This window comes from Sinocyclocheilus grahami, unplaced genomic scaffold, assembly GCF_001515645.1.
Source record: "Sinocyclocheilus grahami isolate Dianchi unplaced genomic scaffold, SAMN03320097.WGS_v1.1 scaffold613.1, whole genome shotgun sequence".
Classification (NCBI taxonomy): domain Eukaryota; kingdom Metazoa; phylum Chordata; class Actinopteri; order Cypriniformes; family Cyprinidae; genus Sinocyclocheilus; species Sinocyclocheilus grahami.
In genome coordinates, this window is record NW_015505792.1 from 660,378 (window position 1) to 684,464 (window position 24,087).

The following is a 24,087-nucleotide window of genomic DNA, read 5'->3' on the forward strand; positions in this document are numbered from 1 at the left end:
TGTGTGTTTGTCTGTCTGTCCATCGTTCTGGGAGTCTGTCTGTCTGTCTGTCCTTCTGTCCATCTGTCTGTCTATGAGCCTGCCTGTCTGTCTGCGAGTCTGTCTGTCTGTCTGTCCTTCTGTCTGTCTGTCCATCTGTCTGTGAGTCTGTCTGTCTGTCTGTCTGTCTATCTGTCTGTGTGTCTGTCTGTCTGTCTTTCTGTCTATCTGTCTGTCTATGAGCCTGCCTGTCTGTCTGCGAGTCTGTCTGTCTGTCTGTCCTTCTGTCTGTCTGTCTATCTGTCTGTGTGTCTGTCTGTCTGTCTTTCTGTCTATCTGTCTGTCTATGAGCCTGCCTGTCTGTCTGCGAGTCTGTCTGTCTGTCTGTCCTTCTGTCTGTCTGTCTATCTGTCTGTGTGTCTGTCTGTCTGTCTTTCTGTCTATCTGTCTGTCTATGAGCCTGCCTGTCTGTCTGCGAGTCTGTCTGTCTGTCTGTCCTTCTGTCTGTCTGTCTATCTGTCTGTGTGTCTGTCTGTCTGTCTTTCTGTCTATCTGTCTGTCTATGAGCCTGCCTGTCTGTCTGCGAGTCTGTCTGTCTGTCTGTCCTTCTGTCTGTCTGTCTATCTGTCTGTGTGTCTGTCTGTCTGTCTTTCTGTCTATCTGTCTGTCTATGAGCCTGCCTGTCTGTCTGCGAGTCTGTCTGTCTGTCTGTCCTTCTGTCTGTCTGTCTATCTGTCTGTGTGTCTGTCTGTCTGTCTTTCTGTCTATCTGTCTGTCTATGAGCCTGCCTGTCTGTCTGTGAGTCTGTCTGTCTGTCCTTCTGTCCGTCTGTCTTGTCTATTAGCTTGTCTGTCTGTCTGTCTGTCCATCTGTCTGTGAGTCTGTCTGTCTGTCCGTCTCTCTGTCCATCTGTCTGTGAGTCTGTCTGTCTGTCTGTCTGTCTATGAGCCTGTCTGTCTGTTTGTCCTTCTGTCCGTCTGTCTGTCTATGAGCTTGTCTGTCCTTCTGTCCGTCTATCTGTCTGTCTGTCTGTCCTTCTGTCAGTCTGTCTGTCTGTCCTTCTGTCTGTCCATCTGTCTGTGAGTCTGTCTGTCTGTCTGTCCTTCTGTCCGTCTGTCTATGAGCCTGTCTGTCTGTCCTTCTGTCCGTCTGTCTGTCTATGAGCCTGTCTGTCTGTCCATCTGTCTGTGAGTCTGTCTGTCTGTCCATCTGTCTGTGAGTCTGTCTGTCTGTCAATGTGTCCATCTAGTGGCCACAGTGAGGATTTTTCTGGGTTTCTGTGTCATTGTGTTTCCCAGATTCAGTTGTATTTATTGATTTTTTTTCTTCATGATTATACTGCAAAATGAGTCGTCAATATTTTGGGTTTTCTAAAAGAGAAAGACTACAATTTAAACGTTTTTCATCTGCTAAAAGTTTATTTCGCCGACTTGTAGTAGATTAGATGGACTATATAAATGTTGTATTGATTGGGGACTTTATTATGTTTCCATTATGCTGGCAAACATGAAATGTTCCTCAAACATTGGTTTATGGTTTCCATTTGATTATTTCTTTGGGAATCACTTCTTATAACATTTTAGAAACAGTTCCCAGAACATTTTAAGTTATTTTCCCAACTAACACTAAAGTATATTCCTAGAAAGTATTAGAAATGTTGTTTTTTCCAGCTAAAACTGAAGTACATTCCCAAAATGTTTTAGAAATGTTTTGCCCCCTAGTTTTTATTTTCCCAACTAAAACTAAGTTTCCAGAACATTTTAGAAACATTGCTTTTAAGATTTTTTTTTTTCGCAACTAAAACTTTTCTCGGCTTTTTGCTCAAAATGTTGCTTTTTTTATGAAACCTACCTACATTCAAGTGTTGATAAAAAGACAATGCTTGAAGCTAGAATAGAACTGATTTTTTGGGTTTGAAAGTAGAGGGTCTGATTTAGTTTGAATGTATTGCATGTTCAGATATTCCTACAAGAAAATATTCTGGGGGCCATGAAATTTGAGTGAAAATCAGCAAAACTTTTTTCAAAAATGCCGGCAGGGAAAGAGTTCATTTCTGTTCCTTTGCCCTCTTGTTCTCCAGGTTCAGACTCGGATCGGCTCCTGGGCTGGGCTCGGGACAGACGTGTGTGTGGTTCCTACTACAATTTAAACGTTTTTCATCTGCTAAAAGTTTATTTCGCCGACTTGTAGTAGATTAGATGGACTATATAAATGTTGTATTGATTGGGGATTTTATTATGTTTCCATTATGCTGGCAAACATGAAATGTTCCTCAAACATTGGTTTATGGTTTCCATTTGATTATTTCTTTGGGAATCACTTCTTATAACATTTTAGAAACAGTTCCCAGAACATTTTAAGTTATTTTCCCAACTAAAACTGAAGTACATTCCCAAAATGTTTTAGAAATGTTTTGCCCCCTAGTTTTTATTTTCCCAACTAAAACTACGTTTCCAGAACATTTTAGAAACATTGCTTTTAAGATTTTTTTTTTTCGCAACTAAAACTTTTCTCGGCTTTTTGCTCAAAATGTTGCTTTTTTTATTAACCCTACCTACATTCAAGTGTTGATAAAAAAACAATGCTTGAAGCTAGAATAGAACTGATTTTTTGGGTTTGAAAGTAGAGGGTCTGATTTAGTTTGAATGTATTGCATGTTCAGATATTCCTACAACAAAATATTCTGGGGGCCATGAAATTTGAGTGAAAATCAGCAAAACTTTTTTCAAAAATGCCGGCAGGGAAAGAGTTCATTTCTGTTCCTTTGCCCTCTTGTTCTCCAGGTTCAGACTCGGATCGGCTCCTGGGCTGGGCTCGGGACAGACGTGTGTGTGGTTCCTCTGGGTCGCAGTCGGGTTCTCCGCCTCATGGATGCTCCTGTCCCTCGCTGGAGGGCTCCTACATCGCTCTGGGTCACATGCAGAACGGACGCATGCTCCTCAGGAGACTCCTCAAGTGGTCCGTGATGAGAAACAGCTGAAAAAGTTCATCAGGATGCTGCTGAAACAAGACTACTGAGACACGATTAATAAACAAACGGATTGCAAAAACACGGCATCTTCAAAATTGGCTGTTTTTCTACGTTTTTTGGGGAAATTTTTATATGATTTTTGCTTATTAAAGGAAAAATATTAATTACCCACTCAACCATTATCCCATCCTCAACCAACCCCTCAACTTTGATACAAATCAATGCTACTGTACATTTATGATAAAATGGAAATAATACATAAAAAAAAAAAATATATATATATACACATATATACACTACCAGTCAAAAGTTTTTAAAGAGTAAGATTTTAATATTTTTTAAAGAAGTCTCTTCTGCTCACCAAGCCTGCATTTATTATCCAAAATACAGCAAAAGCAGATATAGAGTGAAATATTTTTACTACTTAAAATAACTTTCTGTGTGAATCTGTGTTAAACTGTAATGTATTTCTGTGATGCGCAGCTGTATTTTCAGCATCATTCCTCCAGTCTTCAGTGTCACATGATCTTCAGAAATCAGTATAATATGCTGATCTGCTGCTCGAGAAACATTTCTGATTATTATCAATGTTGAACACAGTTGAGTACTTTTTCTTCAGGATTCTTTGATGTATAGAAAGATCCAAAGATCAGCATTTATCTGAAATAAAAAGCTTTTGTAACATTATACACTGTATCATTCAAAAGCTTGGAGTCAGAATAATATTTGGGGAGGGGGGGGATTATGGAAATTAATACTTTTATTTAGCAAGGATGCTTTAAATTGCAAAAAAAAAAAATTGATAAAGACATTTGTTCTTCTGAACTTTCTATTCATCAAAGAAACCTGAAAAATTTTACCTATTTCTAAAGGATCATGAGACTGGAGTAATGATGCTGAAAATTCAGTATTGAAATAGCAGGAATAAATCACATTTTAAAATATATTCAAATAGAAAAGTTATTTTGAATAGTAAAAATATTTTTACATTTTCTTTTTCTTTTTTTTTTGCTGTACTTTGGATCAAATAAATGTAGGCTTGGTGAGCAGAAGACACTTCTTTAAAAAACATTACAAATCTTACTGTTCAAAAACTTTTGACTGGTAGTGTGTGTGTGTGTGTGTGTGTGTGTGTGTGTGTGTGTGTATATATATATAAATACATGTATACACTACCGGTCAAAAGTTTGGGATCAGTAAGACTTGTAATGTTTTTTAAAGACATCTCTTCTGCTCATCAAGGCTGCAAGACACTTCTTTAAAAAACATTACAAATCTTACTGTTCAAAAACTTTTGACTGGTAGTGTGTGTGTGTGTGTGTGTGTGTGTGTGTGTGTGTGTGTATATATATATAAATACACACAAAAAAAATAAGTTGAACAGGTCATATATATTTTGGGGTTGTATTCTCTATTTTTCACTTTTCCAAAAGATGCCAAGAATCGTTGCCAAATTGTGTAAAATCTCTGCACTGATGCCTTATTTGTTCATAATTTCAGATATTGCATTACCTTTTTAATCTATCGAGAGTACGTAGGTACTTGCATTTAAACATTACACCTTTACAAAAACATCTGTTTTTTACTGATTTTTATATTGACTTTGTGATGACTGTACTAAAACCCAATATGCTTATTTTGTAATTAAAGAATAGTTTTGTTGGCTTTCATTCCATATGCTCAGTTTTCCTCTAAATACCCAGTGTTATTTCTGCGCTCAGGTCAGACGGTCAGGTGACGCTCCAGGTGAGACGCAGGTGTAAGAGGAGGCCTGCTCCATCCATTATTCAGACGGGGGGATCTGATTGGCTGCTGCATGAGCGTGTGTCTGCGCACCTGTTGCGTTCCGTCTGTCTCTCTTCTGAACACCGTCGTCCTCAGAGTGTCTCCTGTGGCTCAAGAGAGCTGCGGATCTGGTAAAGTCATTTATTTCATTATCATCAGATGTCTGTGTGCTGGTGTTTGTTGGAATGAAACTGATCTGAGATCAGCTCAGGGTTGGGCTCGTGTCTTCAGTTACGTCTCTGGCAGGTGAACGTGTTCTGTCACATCACAGAGCAGGCATCTGAATTATTTATGTGTGCTGGAACTGAAGTATTTGCTATAGAGTAATGTCTGTTAGGTAAGTCCTCACTAGTGCTGATAGTGATGCACTGAACCTCTAGCAGTGAGTGTTTTTGCTTTTTCTGCTTTGAGAATGTTACAATGCAGTTGCTAAAGTGTTCTGAGTGTTTTTAGTGTGTTGCTATGGGGTTATTCATATTTTTAGTGTTGCTATGTATTGTCCAGGGTGTTCTGGGTGTTTTAACCCTTCTGCGGTCTTTATTTGTGAATCTTACAGTCAGGCTACTAATCATAACTCTTTCATTGCACAGAAAAAGAGAAAAGAACATTTACATTATCAAAGAACATTTTCACTGACAGTCTAGTTCAAGCACTCTCAAAAACTCCCATTAAAACCACTGAAGCTGTTTACCCTATGAAATTAATATCTTACAGATAAATAATATATCTCCTTTTGAATTGGACTTTGAGCTTTGTAGCTTTGCAGATCTTTTTATGCTCAAACAGCAACATTACAGACTAGCTAAAGTTGAAAAAGTGAAATAGCATAATAGATGAATTAAAGAGAATGCAAGGAAGCATTTTTGTTACCCATTTTTAATTCAGAATTTAATAAGTAATGCAATTCATTCAATCGTAATACTTTTTAAACATTTTTCAATGAACATCAAAACATTTATTCTAAAATGTAACTGAAAAGTAACAAAATGAAGGAACGGTAATTAAAAGGAAACAGCAAATATGAACAAGCTAAAATAACAGGAAGCATACAATAATGATCAAACAGTAAAGTTATAAAGGAAAAAATTATGTTAAGTTAAGTTACAGACACAGTGGTTCATAGGTGTGTGTGTGTGTGATTGGATGTGTCTATATCACACTCTTGATGTTTTATAGTGTCATCCCTTCACTGCCTTGATCTTTTTTTCAGTATTGTGGGCAACACATTTTCTGAATTGTTCAGTTTTGTCCATTTCATTTTGTCCAATCTGTTCGAATCATGCCTTTAATTGTTTTTTCCGGTGTTCACATTCTAAGTGCCATAAAAGTCACCAAGTTTTGTACCATTCTGATGAAGCTGTGATTTTAAAAAATCTAGAACGTAAAATTCTCCAGTCAGAAGTGACGGAAGACCACAGAAGGGTTAATGTGTTGCTATGTGCAGGGCCGGATTTACCTCTTATTGTGACATATGCAAAATCATTCTTTGCCCCCACCCCTATTAATATATATTATTACTGCCCCAAAACAGCCAACAAAATTCATCTCAATCCATATGAAAATTGTCAGTGTTCTCTATCGCAGAATCCCATTGCTGATTAAAAAACATTATTTTAGAGCTAGTAATGAGCTTGAAAAAAGTCCGCACACTCAAACATCAAAGCATCACAAGCGAGATGAGAACAATATAAGCAATTTACTGAAAGAATCAAGGCAAACGTTTCGGTCACATGTTGACCATTTTCAATGCCAAGCTAACAGTGCTAGAACTAGAAGCCATCTTAATTTGAGGAATCACATGATAATTAAAGCGATCACATGATCAATCAGGACCCACACAGATCCCAAACACACACACACACACACACACACACACACACACACACCATGATAATTAAAGCGATCACATGATCAATCAGGACACACACAGATCCCAAACACACACACACACACACACACAAAAAGCCACAATGTGTGTATATGTAGAGCAATGGATAATCTACATCAAATTAGAGTTGTGCTGTTGTCTTGTTTCTAGTCAAAATATTAAACAATTCTTAAATTAAGATGCATTTACTAGATAAGCACACTGATGTAAGATATTTAATCTTGTTTCCAGGGGAAACAGCATTTTGCTTAAAATAAGTCAAATTATATATCTGCCAGTGGGGTAAGTAAAATAATCTTGTTTTGAGAATATTTTACTTACACCACTGGCAGATAATATTAATTTTTTTAAGCAAAATGCACATAATTTAGTTTTTTTCCCCTGGAAACAAGACTAAATATCTTATGTCATTTTGCTTATCTAGTGAATGCATTTACATGTTTTGATATTTTGACTAGAAACAAGACAAAAAACTAAGATAAACCGTTTTTGGCAGTGCATGCCTATGCATAAATCTGACCCTGGCTATGTGGTTTTTGTGCAGTTGCTAAGGTGTTCTGAGTGATTTTAATGTGTTGTTGCTATGCGGTTGCTAGGGTGTGCTGGGTGGTTTTGTACTGTCTCAAGTGTCTCTGTGTTCTCAGGTCGGAGCTGAAGATGGTTTCTCCTGCGATCGCTTTGGCTTTTCTTCCGCTCTTGCTCACGATGATTATCCGTTACCGATATTATTTCGTGCTGCTGTATCGTGCTGTTCTGATCCGCTGGGTGCGGGACTGTCTGACGGGCCTCAGCCGAGAGGAGCGGGCGTTCCAGTACATCCTGACCCACGCCACACCCGGAGATGCCCAGAGCATCCTAGACACATTTGACCACTGGTGCAGCAAAGTGGAGTTCATCAGCAACATCGGACCCAAGAAAGGTCATAAACACACTCACACATTGACACATCTGTCGTCATCATGGGTTCAGGTGGACTCGCTTTGTATTAGGTCTAAGTGCTTAATAGTTTAGAGGAGACTAAAGCAGGTTCTAGCAGGTAAATTTGTGACTTGCATCTTTGACCCCAAAACTCTAGCATGTGAAGCATCTGAATAAGAGCATCTTCTAAATGTAAATATAGATGGTATTTGACTGTGTCCTAACCATTGGAAATTATTAGAGAGGTTTAAAACAGTGATTCTCAACCAGGGGCCCACAAGATGACTTATAAGAATATAAGACAAAACAACCATTTAAAATAAGCTAAAACAAATAAAAATCAAAACCAGAGGTATTTTGCATTGCATGGAAGGATAGTATTTCAACCTACAGAAAGTAATCTACTCTAATCTAAAACTGCTAGATATACATTTACATTTAGGCATTTAGCAGATGCTTTTATCCAAAGTGACTTACAAACGAGGAAAATAGAAGCAATCAAAACCAACAAAAGAGCAATAATATGTAAATGCTGTAAGGTAAGTAAGATATGCTTACTTTTGCACTCTTTTTAGAAAACAAACACAACCCTAGGTGTTTATTTGATACAGTGGCTAAATTAACAACAAATAAAGCATCAACAGGTTCAGATATTTTCCAACAGCACACAGCAGAAATTACTTAATGAGTTTTTTCTTTTACTTAGTTCTGATATTTCCTGTTTATCTCTGTGAAGCTGCTTCGACACAATCTGTATTGTAAAAAGGTGACTCATCCGATAGTGTCAGTGCAGTAAAATAAATAATATTCCTGGATATTAAGTGTCTTTTAAAAACATAAATAAGTACATAAACATGAATTAAGAAAGTAAATGGGGCCATTCTTAGATGAAACATCATTGGCTGTCACACAGGTAAGATTCTGGACCGGCTGCTGCAGGAACACTGTCCCATCACGGTGCTGGAACTGGGCACTCACTGCGGCTACAGCACGGTCCGCATCGCCCGCTCGCTGCCCATCGGCGCCCGCATTTACTCCGTCGAGATGGACGAGAGAAATGCTCAGGTGGCTGAGAAAATCATCCGGCTGGCAGGTTTTGATGAGGACATGGTGAGTTCATGAGACACATTTACATTTAGTCATTTAGCAGACGTTTTTATCCAAAGAGACTTACAAATGATGACAATAGAAGCATGTGAGATGTGTTTTTAGCTGATTCTTGAAGATGACTAAGGACTCAGCTGCTGGGATTGAGTTGGGCAGGTCATTCCATCCAGTTACAAGAAGGGACTGAAATAAAGCATGTGTTTTGTGTTATTCTAATCAAATACCTACATTCAGCAGCAGTGTTGGGGGTAACGCATTACAAGTAACACAAGTTACCGAATCAGATTGCTTTTTTAAAGTAGCTAGTAAAGTAACGCATTACTTTTTAATTTAGAAGGAGATATTTATTTCTAAGTTACTTTTTCAAATAAGTAACGCCAGTTACTTTGTTTCCATGTGTTGAGTGACAGCTCTGGTGTTGCCATGGTGACAGAAATCAGGAGTCAGTGCAGAGCGTTGTGTGTGAACATGATCTTACTGCAGTTCTAGACTAAATATCACATGTTTACTCATCTCACTGCACACAAACACATTCAGTGTTCCTCAAAATCAATAAAAACAGTCAAATGCAAACTCAGAATATTATACAAACCTGCAATAATTAAATATGTTAAATAAGACAAATACCATTTATGTATTTAACTACTGACCTTACATAATCCAATTCAACCATACTAATGAAACAAAAATGACACATTTGTTTCATTTTTGTTATTGCTAAATAGTGTCTAAATAGTGTTGTTTTTATGTTAAAAACAAACAAGCAAGCCCTGCCCAGATTTAAAAAGTAACTCAAAAGTAACCAGTGTTGGGGAAAGTTACTTTTAAAAGTAATGCATTACAATATTGTGTTACTCCCTAAAAAGTAACTAATTACGTTACTTAGTTACTTTTTTAATCTGTGCAGGGCTTGCTTGTTTGCTTTTAATATAAAAAGTTATATTTTTGGCAAATATAAAAATATAAAACCCTTTCACACCAAAAGCCTCAGGCTGAAGGAAAAGTAAATTCACGTCTGTACAGAAGAACGCAGAAGAAGAAAGTTCAACACTCTTCAGCAATAAAAAACGAAGAACAAATTTTAGTTTATCTTGAGTAATTTTTGCTTATGGTTGAATTGGATCATCGAAGGTCAGTAGCATAAAATGGGATTAAATACATAAAAGGTTATTTGTATTATTTAACATATTTACTTATTGCAGGTTTGTGTCATATTCTGAGTTGCATTTCAGTTTTTAATCATTTTGAGGAATACTGAATCTGTTTTTTGTGAGTGAGATGAATTAATGCATGTTCACATTTATTCTAGAGCTAAAATAACATCTTACTCCTGATTTCTCTCGACATGGGCACAGGAGAGCTTTCAATCAATACATGGTAAACAAGGTAACTGGCGTTACTTATTTGAAAAAGTAACTCAGATATTTTCTTGTAAATTAAAAAGTAATGCATTACTTTACTAGTTACTTGAAAAAAGCAATCTGATTACATAACTTGCATTACTTGTAATGCTTTACCCCCAACAGTAACAGTAACGTAATGCTTTCCTTTCCATAAAAAGTAACTAAGGAACGTAATTAGTTACTTTTTTAGGAAGTAATGCAATTTTCACGAATCCGGTCCATGAACTTCCGTCTATTTGCCATCAGAGGTCACTCTTCTCCCATTACATTGACTCTCACACCACACAGACTGTTACACATCACCCTGGACTGCATTTCCCATCAACCATTGCACTGATTACACGCACACAGCTGAATGCACTGATCACACACAGCTGAATCCAATCAGACATGCTACATTAGCCATGGACTTCCTCTCTCTCACTGCCGAGTATTGTCTAGCGTTTTTCACTCTCCAAGTCTTAGCTACTTTACCAAGCCATTCCATGTTTATGTCCTGTTTGGTCTCTAGTATTGTTCTGCGTTTTCCACTCTCCTAGTGTTAGCTGCTATAAGGAGCCTGTTTATTGTCTTAGTTTTGTCTTTTTCATAGTTCCTAGTTTAGTCGAGTCTTGCCTGTTTTCCCGTGTATATATCGCTGCCTTTGTTTTTGGATTGCCCTGTCGTTTTGCCATTTGGACTCTGTTTGCCCATGCCTGGACCTTTTCCTGTGTTCCTGGATTTATCCCTCTAGTCTCGTCCTTTTGATTCTGTTCACTGATCGTTGACCTTCGCTAGCCCTAGGATTACTCTTGTGTCTTGCCCGCCATATACCTGTTTGCCATTGTTCGACCCTGCCTGTGTTTCTGACCTCTCTGCTTTAAATAAAGCTTGCACATGGATCTGCACGTCTCACGTCTCGTCAGCCCCGTTACAGCAATATTGTAATGCTTTCCTTTCCATAAAAAGTAACTAAGGAACGTAATTAGTTACTTTTTTAGGAAGTAACGCAATATTGTAATGCATTACTTTTAAGAGTCACTTTCCCCAACACTGTGTTGGTCTGAGCGGTTTGATCTGTTCCTCAGGTGGAGCTGATCGTGCGTCCGTCGGATGAGGTGATCCCGCGTCTACGTGAGGATTTCGGCGTGGAGCGTCTGGATCTGGTCTTCATGGATCACTGGAAGCGCTGTTACCTGCCGGACCTGCAGCTGCTGGAGGGCAGCGGTCTGCTGGGTGAGGGCTCCATCATTCTGGCCGATAACGTCATCTTCCCCGGAGCGCCCAACTTCCTGCGACACGCGCGCCGCTCGGGCCTGTACGAGGTCAGAGTTCACCGCGCCATGCTGGAGTACATCCGCGGCATCCGTGACGGCATGGCCGAGCTCACCTTCCTCGGGATCAAGTAAAACACGCTTACAGGATGTTAACGTGACGCTCTGAACAGTTCGTGTCACAGCTTATTTGATGCTCGTTCACTAACATCAATCATCAGGTGATGAGCAACATTTATGCATTTATCCAAAGTGACCTGCGTTGCATTCAACGCACACGTTAACATCTGATCGTTCCTTGCTTTCCCTGGGAATCGAACCCATGACCTTGGCGTTGCTAGTGACAAGATTTACTGTTTGATCTGCAGGAAAGACATGGAACACTTAAGTTTGTGGATTTGTGAGATCAACAGGTAATTAAAGTTGGCATGAAATAAAAAAAATTCATCTTACTAATTTTATTATGGACAATTCATCTGTGCATTTTTTTTTTTTTAACCTCATGTTTTATTAAAATGTAATAACTGGACCTTCTGGTGAAAACTTAGTAACGTAAAATATTTTCAGAAATAAATATTCACTGGACAAAAAACTTTGGTAAAAATGAAAACATAAGTAATAAGTACTTTTATCCCTCACAACTTCTTTTCATTCATCTTTCTTTCTTTAGGAAACAAAATTTAATATAACGTTTAATATACCAGATGATATATATGTAAATATATAAAGATATTTATGGTTACATGAATATATAAATTGCAGTTCATTTCAGAAAAAAAATATATATTAGTGCTGTCAAACAATTAATCGCATCCAAAATAAACGTTTTTGTTTACATAATATATGTGACCCTGGACCACGAAATCAGTCATAAGGGTCAATTTTTCGAAATTGAGATTAAGCTGAAAAAATAATCTTTCCATTGATGTATGGTTTGTTAGGATAGGACAATATTTGGCCGAGATACAGAGGGTGCAAAAAAATCTAAATATTGAGAAAATCATCTTTAAAGTTGTTCAAATGAAGTTCTTAGCAATGCATATTACTAATCAAACATTAAGTTTTGATATATTTATGGTAGGAGATTTACAAAATATCTTCATGGAACATGATCTTTACTTAATATCCTAATGATTTTTGTCATAAAAGAGAAATGTATAATTGTGACCCATACAATGTATTGTTGGCTATTGCTACAAATATCCCCCAGCGACTCAACACTGCTTTTGTGCTGCAGGGACACAGATGGCTATATTTATTATGTACTGTATATATAAATACACACACACATGCATGAATATTTTTCAGAAGAATATGTTATGTTTATATATTAAATATATTTTTAAAAATATAAATTATATGAATATAGACATGTAAATATTCTCAAAATATATACTGTATGTGTGTGTGTATTTATATATACATAATAAATATACACAGTACACATATATTATGCAAACAAAAACTTATTTTGGATGCGATTAATCGTTTGACAGCACTAATATATATATATATATATAATACATAGGCAACCAGAGATAATAAATGTTTTTTAACAGAGTTTTAAAAATAAAGTTGATTCATGTTAGATAAAATATGGCATTCATTCAGACTAAAGTCGGTAAATGTTCTTTTAATTTGTTAAAGATTGCATTAAATGAAAATGACCCCATCTAGTCTCTGAATGCATCTTATAGATCTTATTGTGAACAATTCAACCCTGCATGTTTTATGTTTTTTAATTGTTTGACATAATGTTGAATTCTTCTTAAGCTCCGCCCCTACAAACACACGCTCATCTGCATAGACTTGAGAGCCACGCCCACATCTACATTTGTCACTTTTTGATAATCTCTTTCACTTGTCATGATGCGGAGGAAACGAGCCTTCACGTCTTGAATGATTTAAATAAACAACTGATTCTATTCAAAAGGGACAGAAAATTGACAAATAATACAAGATGAATAATTGACTACAAATTTATTTACAACCGCAAAGAAGTATTACGATACAAACAGCTCAAAGCTGTTCCTAATCTCTCAGTTCAGTCAAAGGTTCATGAACACACTTGATTAACAGCCGTCGGTGGTGATATGGTGAGTCGGGGCTGTAAAGTAGATGTTTGATGACATGCAGAAACAGCGAGTAACTCAGTAACACGATCAGCCGTTAAAAAGTGACAAAAGTTCATGTTGCGACAAGTGCTGCCTTTATCAGAAACACAGTAACACTGAACATTCAATGTCTCGTGATCTGTGTGTGTGTGAATGAGTGTGTGTCTGTGTGTGTGAGTGTGAGTCTGTGTGTGTGTGAATGTGTGTGTATGAGTGTGTGTGTGTATGAGTGTGAATGTGTGTCTGAGTGAGTGTGTGTGTGTGTGTATGAGTGTGTGTCTGTGAGTGTGCGTATGAGTGTGTGTGTGTATGAGTGTGTGTATGAGTGTGTGTCTGTGTGTGTGAGTGTATGTCCGTGTCTGTGTGTGTGCGTATGAGTGTGTGTGTGTATGAGTGTGAGTGTGTGTCTGTGTCTGTGTGTGTGCGTATGAGTGTGTGTGTATATGAGTGTGAGTGTGTGTCTGAGTGAGTGTGTGTGTGTGTGTATGAGTGTGTGTCTGTGTCTGTGTGTGTGCGTATGAGTGTGTGTGTGTGTATGAGTGTGAGTGTGTGTCTGAGTGTGTTTTGAGAGTCCAGCTGCACACTGACGTTTCTTTCCAGTCCATCGTAGTTCTTCATGCGCAAAGCCTTTAAAAAGCAACAGCAAACCCACACTGACGCACAGCTGAGAGCGCCTGACTGATGGATCTGGTCTAGACCTGGTCTAGATCATCCACTGGTCCTGGTCTTGATCGGCTCCTTCCATGTCGACCTGTCAGTGACAATCAAAACTCACAGCTCAACTCACATCAAAACTGATTTTGGTTTATGCAAGCAATTGTTAATAAAATATATCTTTATATATTTAAAGGGGTCATATGATGGGATTTCAATTGTTCCTTTCTCTTTGGAGTGTTACAAGCTCTTTACAAGTTGCAAAGACTAAAGTCTCAAATCCAAAGAGATATTCTTTATAGGGGCGTAACATTTCCGTCACACGCTTGAGGTATTCGGCCAATCACAACGCACTGGATAGCTGGCCAATCACAGCACACCTCGCTTTTCAGACCGATGAGCTTTGTAAAAATCTAGCGTTTCAGAAAGGCGGGGCATAGAGGAGAAACAATAATGTACAGTATGTGGGAAATAATGTGTTTTTTGAACCTTAAACCACATAAACACATTTCATTACACCAAATACACAAAATAATGTTCTTTTTAGCAGCATCATATGACCCTTTAATATTAAAATCGATGGGTCTCATTGATTAAACATGCATGACAGGGTTATTTTGGTATAATTGAGATACTATTATACTTTTTATTAATATTTTGAATTAGTTTTATTTTAATATTTTTCTGTTTTCATCTTAATTTTAGTTTAAGTTATAGTAAATTTGTTGTGTTTTTGTCAGTCAGTTTTTATCTCTCTGTCTATATATATATATATATTTCTAATTTTAGTTATACTTATTTTAGTACTTTGTTAAACTAAATAAAAATTAGAAACTTTGCCTTTGCAACTGGGTGAGATAAGATAATTTTAGGATTTTGTTTAACATTTTTTTATTTCAGTTTACTTTATATAATGAAGCAATGAATGTTTATTTATTGTTTGAGTTGTAGTTTTAGTTAACTATAATAACCCTTGTGCATAAGCACAAATTAAATAAAATGAAATCTGCATACAAATGTTTTGTTTTAGCAAATTATGATTATTTACCAATAACTGTTTAAGTTATAACAGATTTATGGGAAAATGTGGGACTGAAACTTCATGTGCAAAAATTTATTTTCTGTTTTCACTTTAATTGTAGTTACAATTTTAATAATAATTTTTAAAGAGTGTGAGCGTGTGTAAGAGAGTGTGAGTGTGTGTGTGTGTGAGAGAGAGAGCGAGAGAGAGAGTGTGAGCGTGTGTAAGAGAGCGAGAGAGAGTGTGAGTGTGTGTGTGTGACAGAGAGTGTGTGTGTGTGTGTGTGTGTCTTGACCTCATTAATTTCTCCATCATCAGGAAACTCATTGTAGATGTTCATGTCGTCCATGTCCTGCATGTCTTCATCGTCTTCTGAGTCTTCCTCGCTGTCCTCCTCGTCTTCATCGTCCTCCTCTTCTTCTTCATCGAAGGTCTTTCAGGAAGATAAAGCATACGTTACACACTCATCCAGCGACAGGAATCACATCTCAGTGTCTCGGAATCACCTCAAAGATGGGCCGACCGATGGGCATCAGGTTATTGTCCTTCTCTGCGATGTTCTGTAACTGCAGACACAAAGCCTCATCATCACACACACACACACACACTCACTCACTCTGTCACTCACACACACACACACACACACACTCACTCACTCACTCACTCACACACACACACACACACACACACACACTCTCTCAGACTGACCCAGGTCTGGTGCTGTTGCTCCTGCTGGTGCAGCTCTGCTTCATCCACACACGGTCGGTCCAGATTAAACCACAGAGACTCGGTCACACGCGGGAACAGAGAAGGGAACAGGGTGGACATCTCTGCACACAGTAAACATTCTCTTCTATGGTAATGCCACGCTTTTATGATGTGATTGCTTTGAGTAATACATAATTACTCAAAGAAAAATCATTTTTACTGTACATTGCTTCCATACAGACATCACCCTGACATAGTCTCCACTGATAAGCTACTCCTAAATATAATCTAGAAACTTTCATTTTCTGTGAAGCTGCTTTGCAATGATTTGAATCGCGTAAAGCGCATCACTAATAAAATACCATGGTATTACCATGCTTTTTTCACATGCATAATACTGCATTTTACAACACATTATGATATTCTTATACATTTTTTGGAGTATTATATAAATGCATGCATCACTAAAAATACCATGTTTTTCACATGTAATACAGTAACATCATGTCTTATGACATTCTTCTGCATGTTTCAGCACTGTTAATCTATGGCAGTACTACCATATGTTTAGACATACACCAGAGTAGTACTATAGTTTTAGTTTTAAGACGCATGTAAATACCATGGCATGTGAATTTTAACTTGATGCTATTTCTCAGAACACCACAGTATACTTCCAGTTATTCTTCATCATAACAACTCTGAACATTACACTCCGCGGTTCGGTCACTTAAATGCATTTACATGACTAAATACCATGACTGATTAATTTTAATTAGAGTAATTAACATATGTTTACCTGCAGAAGCGCAGAAAGTTCAAATCTAAACACACGGCGCTGGTGCTGCACTGAATGCGTCCCCCCGGAAACACCAGCCAGCGCTCTTTAGTTCCGCCGCTCACTGAAAGCGAGTGCCTGCTGAAGAGGGAGACATCTTGAGTAGGCTCTAGTTTATAGTTACACATACAATGCTCATTTGTTGAAAGAAACACTTCTTTAAATTATATTTTAAACGATCATTATTGCGGCTTGCCCACTTTAGACAGTGTGTGTCAGTGTGTGAGTGTGTGTGTGTGTGTGTGTGTGTGTGTGTGTGTGTGTGTGTGTGTGTGTGTGTGTGTGTGTGTGGGAGAGAGAGTGAGTGAGTGTGTGTTTTCTTTTCAAATTATAGCTAAATGGTTTGCGAGGATTAATTTAAAATCTAGATTAAATCGAGGTTTATCAAATAATTCTGTTGCACCAAACTTCAAACTTTGTTTAAAAATAAGCAGGTTTACATTTAACCCGTCATACTGAGCCGGGATTTAATTCGTATTGCACCGTAACTTTAAACTCAGATTTAAACCTCATTCATGGATTAACTTTAAACTTAATCAGGGTTTAAATAAAATAAAATGCACATGCAATTAAAACATGTGACTGACTGAACAAAAAGAGTGGAGGTCTGACGAAAACAGGTCTCAGAGTGGTGTTTATTGCAAATAAAAATGAAAATTAAAGCCGAGTCTTTCCGAGTCACAGGGCTCAAGTCCAAGTCTCGAGTCATTGCTGTCAAAGTCTAAGTCGGCTCTCAAGTCGTCTTTAATTACGTCGAGTCCGAGTCGCAAGTCATCAAATTTGAGACTCAAGTCCGAGTCAAGTCTCGAGTCCACACCCCTGCTAAACACAGCCCTCAAAACTCACACCGTCGCTCAGAAACCAGCTTATAAAACAGATTTACAAACCAAAATCTTATAAAAGTGTGTGAGATCAAAGGAAACCTGATTGAAGATGCACTCGACACACTCTATAAACCTTGACCACTGAGCTGATCAGTTGTGTTTCTGCTGTAATAAATGAGATGTGCTGAATGTCTGGGGTGTTTGGTGTGTTATGAGGGTTCAGGAGTCCACGAGGCACGAGGCAGGTCAGAGTGACTGTACAGTGAGGACAGAGGAGGCGTCTCATTACTGGAGTCATCACTCTTCAGGAGTCTTCATGTAGACTTTGATCCGCTGAAGCAGAGACATTCACACAGTCCTGAACCTCCTGGAAAATAAAGAGCATTAGCTGCCTTTAACTTCAGATTCTACCGGCAACATGGACATTTCTCTTTCAAGGTATGAAAACAAAACTTGCTTTATTTCATTCCTCACAGGGTGACTTCAGAAGAGCACTGGTTTTTATGCTTCTGTTTTGCATTTTCTCTGATAAAAAGTTTCATTATTTGAATGAAAAGTTGAGAATTAAGATGATTCTGAGAACGTTTTAGTATTTTGTCTAATTTTTGCTTTAATGACAGCTGCACAAAAATGGATTTGTCTAATAGAAATAGTGCAAAATTACTATTTATAAAATATTCAAGTATCTCCAGATCAGTCGGATTCTCATAAAAATTACACACACTTATTTATTTCACCTCAACATTTTTCTTTATTTGATTTTTCATTGTTTTATTAGTAGCAGAAGATTGTAAGAAGTGTTTGTTTTGTTTCATTTTTGCAGCACTAATATTTGATTAGGTACAGAATCAAATATTTATTTACTATTTATAGGATGTTAATATATTTATTACATTGTTTCAAAAAAATATTTATACTTCTTAATTATTTTATTTGAATAATTATTTTTATTTATTTCTAAGTAATAAGTAAATACATAAATAAAAAAATAATCCCAGACATGAATTTAATTTTTTTTTTTTTTTGTAAATTCTAAAGCGTTATTTTATTCATTCGTTTGTTTTAGAAAATCTCAGACATTTGGACTCCGTGTATTTGGCACACAGTTTCAGTTGCTGGTTATATTAGTGTATATTGTAACTTTTGCGGTCAGAAGGCTGTGAGAACAGAACATCAGCTCTGAGACCTTGAACTAATCTTCACTGATTTGTCTGTCTCGTCTCTCGTCTCTCGTCTCTCGTTCTTTTGCACAGGCTGCTGTTGTTTCTGGTGTTGCTGATAGCGCTGCTGTCCTGTGTTTCTGCTGTAGACAAACTCAACATGTGTATGGATGGAAAACACCAGATATCAGAGCCCAGACCAGAGGGACAGCTGTATCAGCAGGTACAAGACGCAACACACACACACACACACACACACACACACACTTTTCTCTACTGCAACAATGATCAAATAATGCAAAACAATACATTATGAAAATGTGTTCACTCTCAGGCCATCCCAGATCAGGATGAGTTTGATCTTCGTCAGGTTTGGAGAAATGTAGCATTGCATCAGTGTCTCAGCAATGGATGCTCTGCAGTGAATGGGTGCCTTCAGAACGAGAGTCCAAACAGCTGATAAAAATGCTGGATTAGTTTCAGTTTTTGTCTTCTCCAGATGTTAACTGATGGACTGGAGGGCTGTGGATTATTGTGATGTTTTTATCAGCTGTTTGGACTCTCATTCTGACGGCACCCATTCACTGCAGAGCATCCGTTGCTGAGACACTGATGCAGTGCTACATTTCTCCAAATCTGATGAAGAGACAAACTCATCCTGATCTGGGATGACCATTTCCTGAATGTTTGTGTCTCTCAGTGTGCTCCGTGGAAAGATAACGCCTGCTGCACAGCGAACACCACAGAAGAAGCTCATCAGGATAATTCATACCTGTACAACTTCAACTGGAATCACTGCGGCACTATGAGTGACAAATGTAAGGAACACTTCATTCAGGACACATGTTTCTACGAGTGCTCGCCGCACCTGGGGCCCTGGATACAGCCGGTACGAGATCATTATACAGTACTGCTCAAAACTGTGGAATAATTAAGATTTTAATGTTTCTGAAAGGATCTGGGATGACCATTTCCTGAATGTTTGTGTCTCTCAGTGTGCTCCGTGGAAAGATAATGCCTGCTGCACAGCGAACACCACAGAAGAAGCTCATCAGGATAATTCATACCTGTACAACTTCAACTGGAATCACTGCGGCACTATGAGTGACAAATGTAAGGAACACTTCATTCAGGACACATGTTTCTACGAGTGCTCGCCGCACCTGGGGCCCTGGATACAGCCGGTACGAGATCATTATACAGTACTGCTCAAAACTGTGGAATAATTAAGATTTTAATGTTTCTGAAAGAATGTCGAGCTGTGTTTATTTGATCAAAAATACTGAAAAACAGTCAAATATTATTACAGTGTAAAACAGCTGTGTTCTATGTGAATCTGTGTTAAACTGTAATGTATTTCTGTGATGCGCAGCTGTATTTTCAGCATCATTCCTCCAGTCTTCAGTGTCACATGATCTTCAGAAATCAGTATAATATGCTGATCTGCTGCTCGAGAAACATTATTATTATTATCAATGTTGAAAACATTCATATTTTTGTGGAAACGGTGATACATTTTATTTTTCAGGATTCACAGATGAATAGAAAGTTCAAAAGAGCAGCATTTATTTGAAATAGGGATCATCTGTAACATTATAAATGTCTTTACTGACACTTTTGATCAATTTAATGCATCTTTGATGAACTATTAATTTATAAAAATAGTTTTATCCCCACAATAATATTCGGCAGCACAACTGTTTTCAACAGCAATTCATAACATTCTAACAGAAATAGAAAAAAGCTATTTTGGTCTGATTAATGCAAAAAGAAACTTCTTTCAGAAACATTCTCCTAATTATTCAAACTAATGACTGGACAGATAGATGTTAGTGGTGTGTGTGGTGAGCAGGTTTGAGCATCAGTGTTGTTGTGGTGTGTTGAAGGCCAGCGAGTCGTGGCGTAAGGAGCGTATCGTGGACGTGCCGCTGTGTCTGGAGGACTGTGAGAGCTGGTTTGAGGACTGTAAGGAGGACTTCACCTGTAAAGAGAACTGGCACAAGGGCTGGGACTGGAGCTCGGGTCAGTCCGCATGAGATCTGAATGAATCCAGTACTCATTCTGAGCTGCTGATTCCAAAAATACTGTCTGTTTTGCTCTTTCACGTCACTAAATATGATGCATTTCAACTCATTTTTGCTTTTGAGAATCATTTGTGTGGTGAAGAAGTCTCGTATTGTCCCTTAATCAGCAGAAAAACACACAAACACGACTCCTGTCTGAACGCTCGGATCGATTCTCAGCTCATTTTCACACGCATGACAGGATTTATGATCCAGAGACAGAAGAAAATCAAACATGAGCCTGATGATTTCTGCTTTTACTGCAGACAAGCAGACGCAGATATCACAGATGCTCTCTACATTTCTGTAAACATGTACATTTCTTTGATATTAACTAGTTTTTGAATATATTTTCTCACTCCTTTGCAAATAAGTTAAATGATAGAAATATTTGATTGCTTTTGTTATTTTGAAAAGTGCATTAAAGTTGATACATATATAGAATTAGAAAAATATTCATTCTTATTTTGTGAAAAAAAAAACTACATGAAAGATTTTACTTATATTTTTGAACTCTGCATCATCCGATGAGCTAATATTAGGCTTTTTCTGCTAATTAGCTTATTGTATATATATTTAATTATTGCACGTTGCCTAAAAAACGTTCAAAATGTCCAGGTTTGTAAATGTTTTTTTATTGGTTATACAAACGTTACAGGAACGCTACATTGTATCATTTTGTAAACATTATGGGAATGTTACTTTTGAATGTTCTCTGAACGTTCTGAAACAAGTAGCAACATTTAAAACATGTTAGATGGATTATGTATAAATAACCTTTCTGTGCTAATGTTTTGAGAGCATTATTAAAGACCTGATAACATTCTATTAAAGAGATAGTTTGCCCCAAAATGAGAATTCTGTCATCGTTAACTCACTCGCGTCTTTCCAAACCTCTATGACTTTCTTTCTTCTGTTGAACACAAAAGAAGATATTCAGAAGAATGTTGGTAACCAAACAGTTGACGGTAGCCATTGACTTGTATAGTGTGGAAAAAATACTATGGAAGTCAATGGCTACCGTCAACTGTTTACCGTCCCTTTAAGATTACTGGGAGAATGTTTAATCAGAACTTTGGCAGAATGTTCTGAGAACGTTTCTTGTTTGCTGGAGCCATGCTTACGTCTTTACATCTCTCTCTCTCTCTCTCTGTGTGTCAGGCATTAACCGCTGTCCACGAGACTCTCACTGCAGCCGCTGGACGGAGATCTTCCCCAGCGCTCAGGACATGTGTGAGAAGATCTGGTCAAACTCCTACAAGTACACCACGCTCACCAAAGACAGCGGCCGCTGCATGCAGATGTGGTTCACGGGTCCGAACCCCAACAGAGAGGTGGCCGAGTATTACCTGAGTGGCGGTCCGGAGACGGTTGCCATGGCAACTGGCCTGCAGGTGCTTGTGCTGCTCGTGATGCTGCTGCGCTGACCGGATCACAATCACACCTGAGAATAAACATCTAAAGACCAACGCAATGCAGGACTGTTGATTTTCTGTGCGTGTATCTAAGCCAAAGCAGAATTCAAAATGTTTGTTTATGATAAGCCACTTTCATGTGCTAAACCACGTGACTTTGAGTAATATGCAATATGCAATCTATATTGATAATCTGTTTATTGATGTAGATTTGTTGAACTACTCCAGGATGTCTATTGATTAGAAAATAATTACTACTAATAATAATTATTCATTATTAATTATTCACTGACTACAGTGGTGTTCAATACATGGGGTTACTACATTAACAAAGAACTAATTCTGGCATGAAATCTATGAATAACTGAATATATATATATATATATAGATAGATAGATATTATGTCAAAATGCAAATGTTTATTGAAAATAAATATGAACTTTAAACAACATGCAATAATTATATAAGTAAAATAAAACAGTTATTTTATTTATACAATTATTGCATGTTGTCAAATAAAATAAAATAATAAAATAAAACAACAATAATTTATATCATGCTGCACAATTATTGCATGTTGTCTAATAATATAATTAATTGTTTCATTTTTATTTCATTATTTATTTCATTTTATTTTAATTATAAAATTATTGCATGTTGTGTAACGGAATAAAAAATATATATAATACAATAAAATATTTAAATAGCAATTATTTGTAAATAAAAAAATATTTAAATTTTATTTTATTAAACATGCAAAAATGTTTTATAAATAACATTTAAAACAAAACAAAACAAAACAAGGGGGTGCAAGTAAAGCCGTGCATGTCCAGCTGTTCTCGTGTGTTGTGTCAGTGAACCGCCAGGTGGCGCTGTGAAACACAGGAGGTTTAGGAGCGACAGTCCAGAGATGGCCAAACCGCAGTGATTATTACTCATTTAACGCTTCTCATGGAGAAGATGTGCACATTTGGCAGCTCTCAGGAAGGAAAGTGCGGTTCAAACGGCTTAACAGACAGAAAAACACTCAAATATAATGAGAAGGTCTAGTTGCATCATACACAATCTAGTTATGATTCTTTTTCTATGTAATTTCTCTCTCTTATAGACATGATCTGATAGAAAATCCACACCACAAATCTATTATTTATTTATCAGTACTGATGTTGGTACTTCAACTCCTTCTGTAGTGTGACACCATTATGATCTTTATGATAATTAAATTCAATAAGCCTATAATTCACCAAACATCACACTATAAAAACAACAACATAAAACAGTAAATCTAAGTTATCTTGTAATTAAAAATGAAAATTAAATGCAATTTATTTTATTGTATTGCCTAATAAAATAATATAAAAACTACATTCTCAAAAAGGTAAAGCTCGTAGTTAAATTAATATTACTTAAAATGAATAGTTATCACTAAATAAATAAATACATAGGATCTTTTTACACACTTAAATGTCCAGTGTTTAAACTATTTTAAAAACATTTTAAAATTTGTATCATTGTATCTTGCATCAAGATTTTTACATTGTATCATTTTGCAAACATTCTGGCAACGTTACTTTTGACGTTACCTTCTCTGAACGTTCTGAAACAAGTAGCAGCATTTAAAACATGTTAGATAGTGTCCAACTAAAATGTTTCAGAAATAAAACTGTCCATGAGTGATGTATAAAATAATGTCTTGAAAGTTCTGCAACACACTTGCTCCTGCACACTACACACTATTTCATACATAAGACACTTCGTTCATAAATGAAATCTCATGGGTACCACTGGGAAAACACATCTATTCAAAATACAAAACACACTGGGTGATTGAAAACACTTAGACACACACCTGAAAACACTTACGTACAAAACTGATCACCGATCAGCCAACTGAACTTTGCAAGCATGGAGGCAGAGAGAGCAAGAGGCAGAGGCAGAGGACGAGGAAGAGGAAGAGGAAGAGGAAGACAGAGCGAGAGAGAGAGG

The 24,087-nt window shown here is 37.2% G+C and overlaps 3 protein-coding genes across 7 annotated transcripts; 2 read left to right on the forward strand and 1 right to left on the reverse strand.

Annotated features, from left to right (window-relative positions):
- Positions 1-4,718: 4,718 nt before the first annotated feature.
- Positions 4,719-11,749, forward strand: tomt (transmembrane O-methyltransferase). Of its 3 annotated transcripts, none has more exons than XM_016241146.1 (4): positions 4,719-4,866; positions 7,268-7,542; positions 8,455-8,651; positions 11,119-11,748. In XM_016241146.1, exons 2-4 carry the CDS (start codon positions 7,281-7,283, stop codon positions 11,437-11,439), a joined length of 780 nt encoding a protein of 259 aa, XP_016096632.1. In that variant the 5' UTR covers positions 4,719-4,866; positions 7,268-7,280; the 3' UTR covers positions 11,440-11,748. The 3 variants fall into 3 exon arrangements, with proteins under 3 accessions (XP_016096632.1, XP_016096633.1, XP_016096631.1); XM_016241147.1 differs by lacking the exon at positions 4,719-4,866 and adding an exon at positions 6,887-6,905 and having other exon boundaries at positions 11,119-11,749; XM_016241145.1 differs by lacking the exon at positions 4,719-4,866 and adding an exon at positions 7,113-7,175 and having other exon boundaries at positions 11,119-11,749.
- A 2,164-nt stretch (positions 11,750-13,913) lies between these two features.
- On the reverse strand, positions 13,914-16,677 carry anapc15 (anaphase promoting complex subunit 15). The gene is made up of 5 exons (XM_016241152.1): positions 16,601-16,677; positions 15,802-15,923; positions 15,600-15,659; positions 15,389-15,526; positions 13,914-14,169 (listed from the first exon to the last, which is right to left on the reverse strand). Exons 2-5 carry the CDS (start codon positions 15,919-15,921, stop codon positions 14,122-14,124), a joined length of 366 nt encoding a protein of 121 aa, XP_016096638.1. The 5' UTR covers positions 15,922-15,923; positions 16,601-16,677; the 3' UTR covers positions 13,914-14,121.
- folr (folate receptor) lies at positions 16,664-22,384 on the forward strand. 3 transcript variants are annotated; one of them, XM_016241151.1, is made up of 6 exons: positions 16,664-16,741; positions 17,680-17,901; positions 18,717-18,846; positions 19,324-19,512; positions 20,510-20,645; positions 21,848-22,384. In XM_016241151.1, the coding sequence occupies exons 2-6, from the start codon at positions 17,882-17,884 to the stop codon at positions 22,111-22,113; spliced, it is 741 nt and encodes a 246-aa protein (XP_016096637.1). In that variant the 5' UTR covers positions 16,664-16,741; positions 17,680-17,881; the 3' UTR covers positions 22,114-22,384. The 3 variants fall into 3 exon arrangements, with proteins under 3 accessions (XP_016096637.1, XP_016096635.1, XP_016096636.1); XM_016241149.1 differs by lacking the exon at positions 19,324-19,512 and adding an exon at positions 19,619-19,807; XM_016241150.1 differs by lacking the exon at positions 19,324-19,512 and adding an exon at positions 19,619-19,807 and having other exon boundaries at positions 16,666-16,741; positions 17,687-17,901.
- Positions 22,385-24,087: the final 1,703 nt, after the last annotated feature.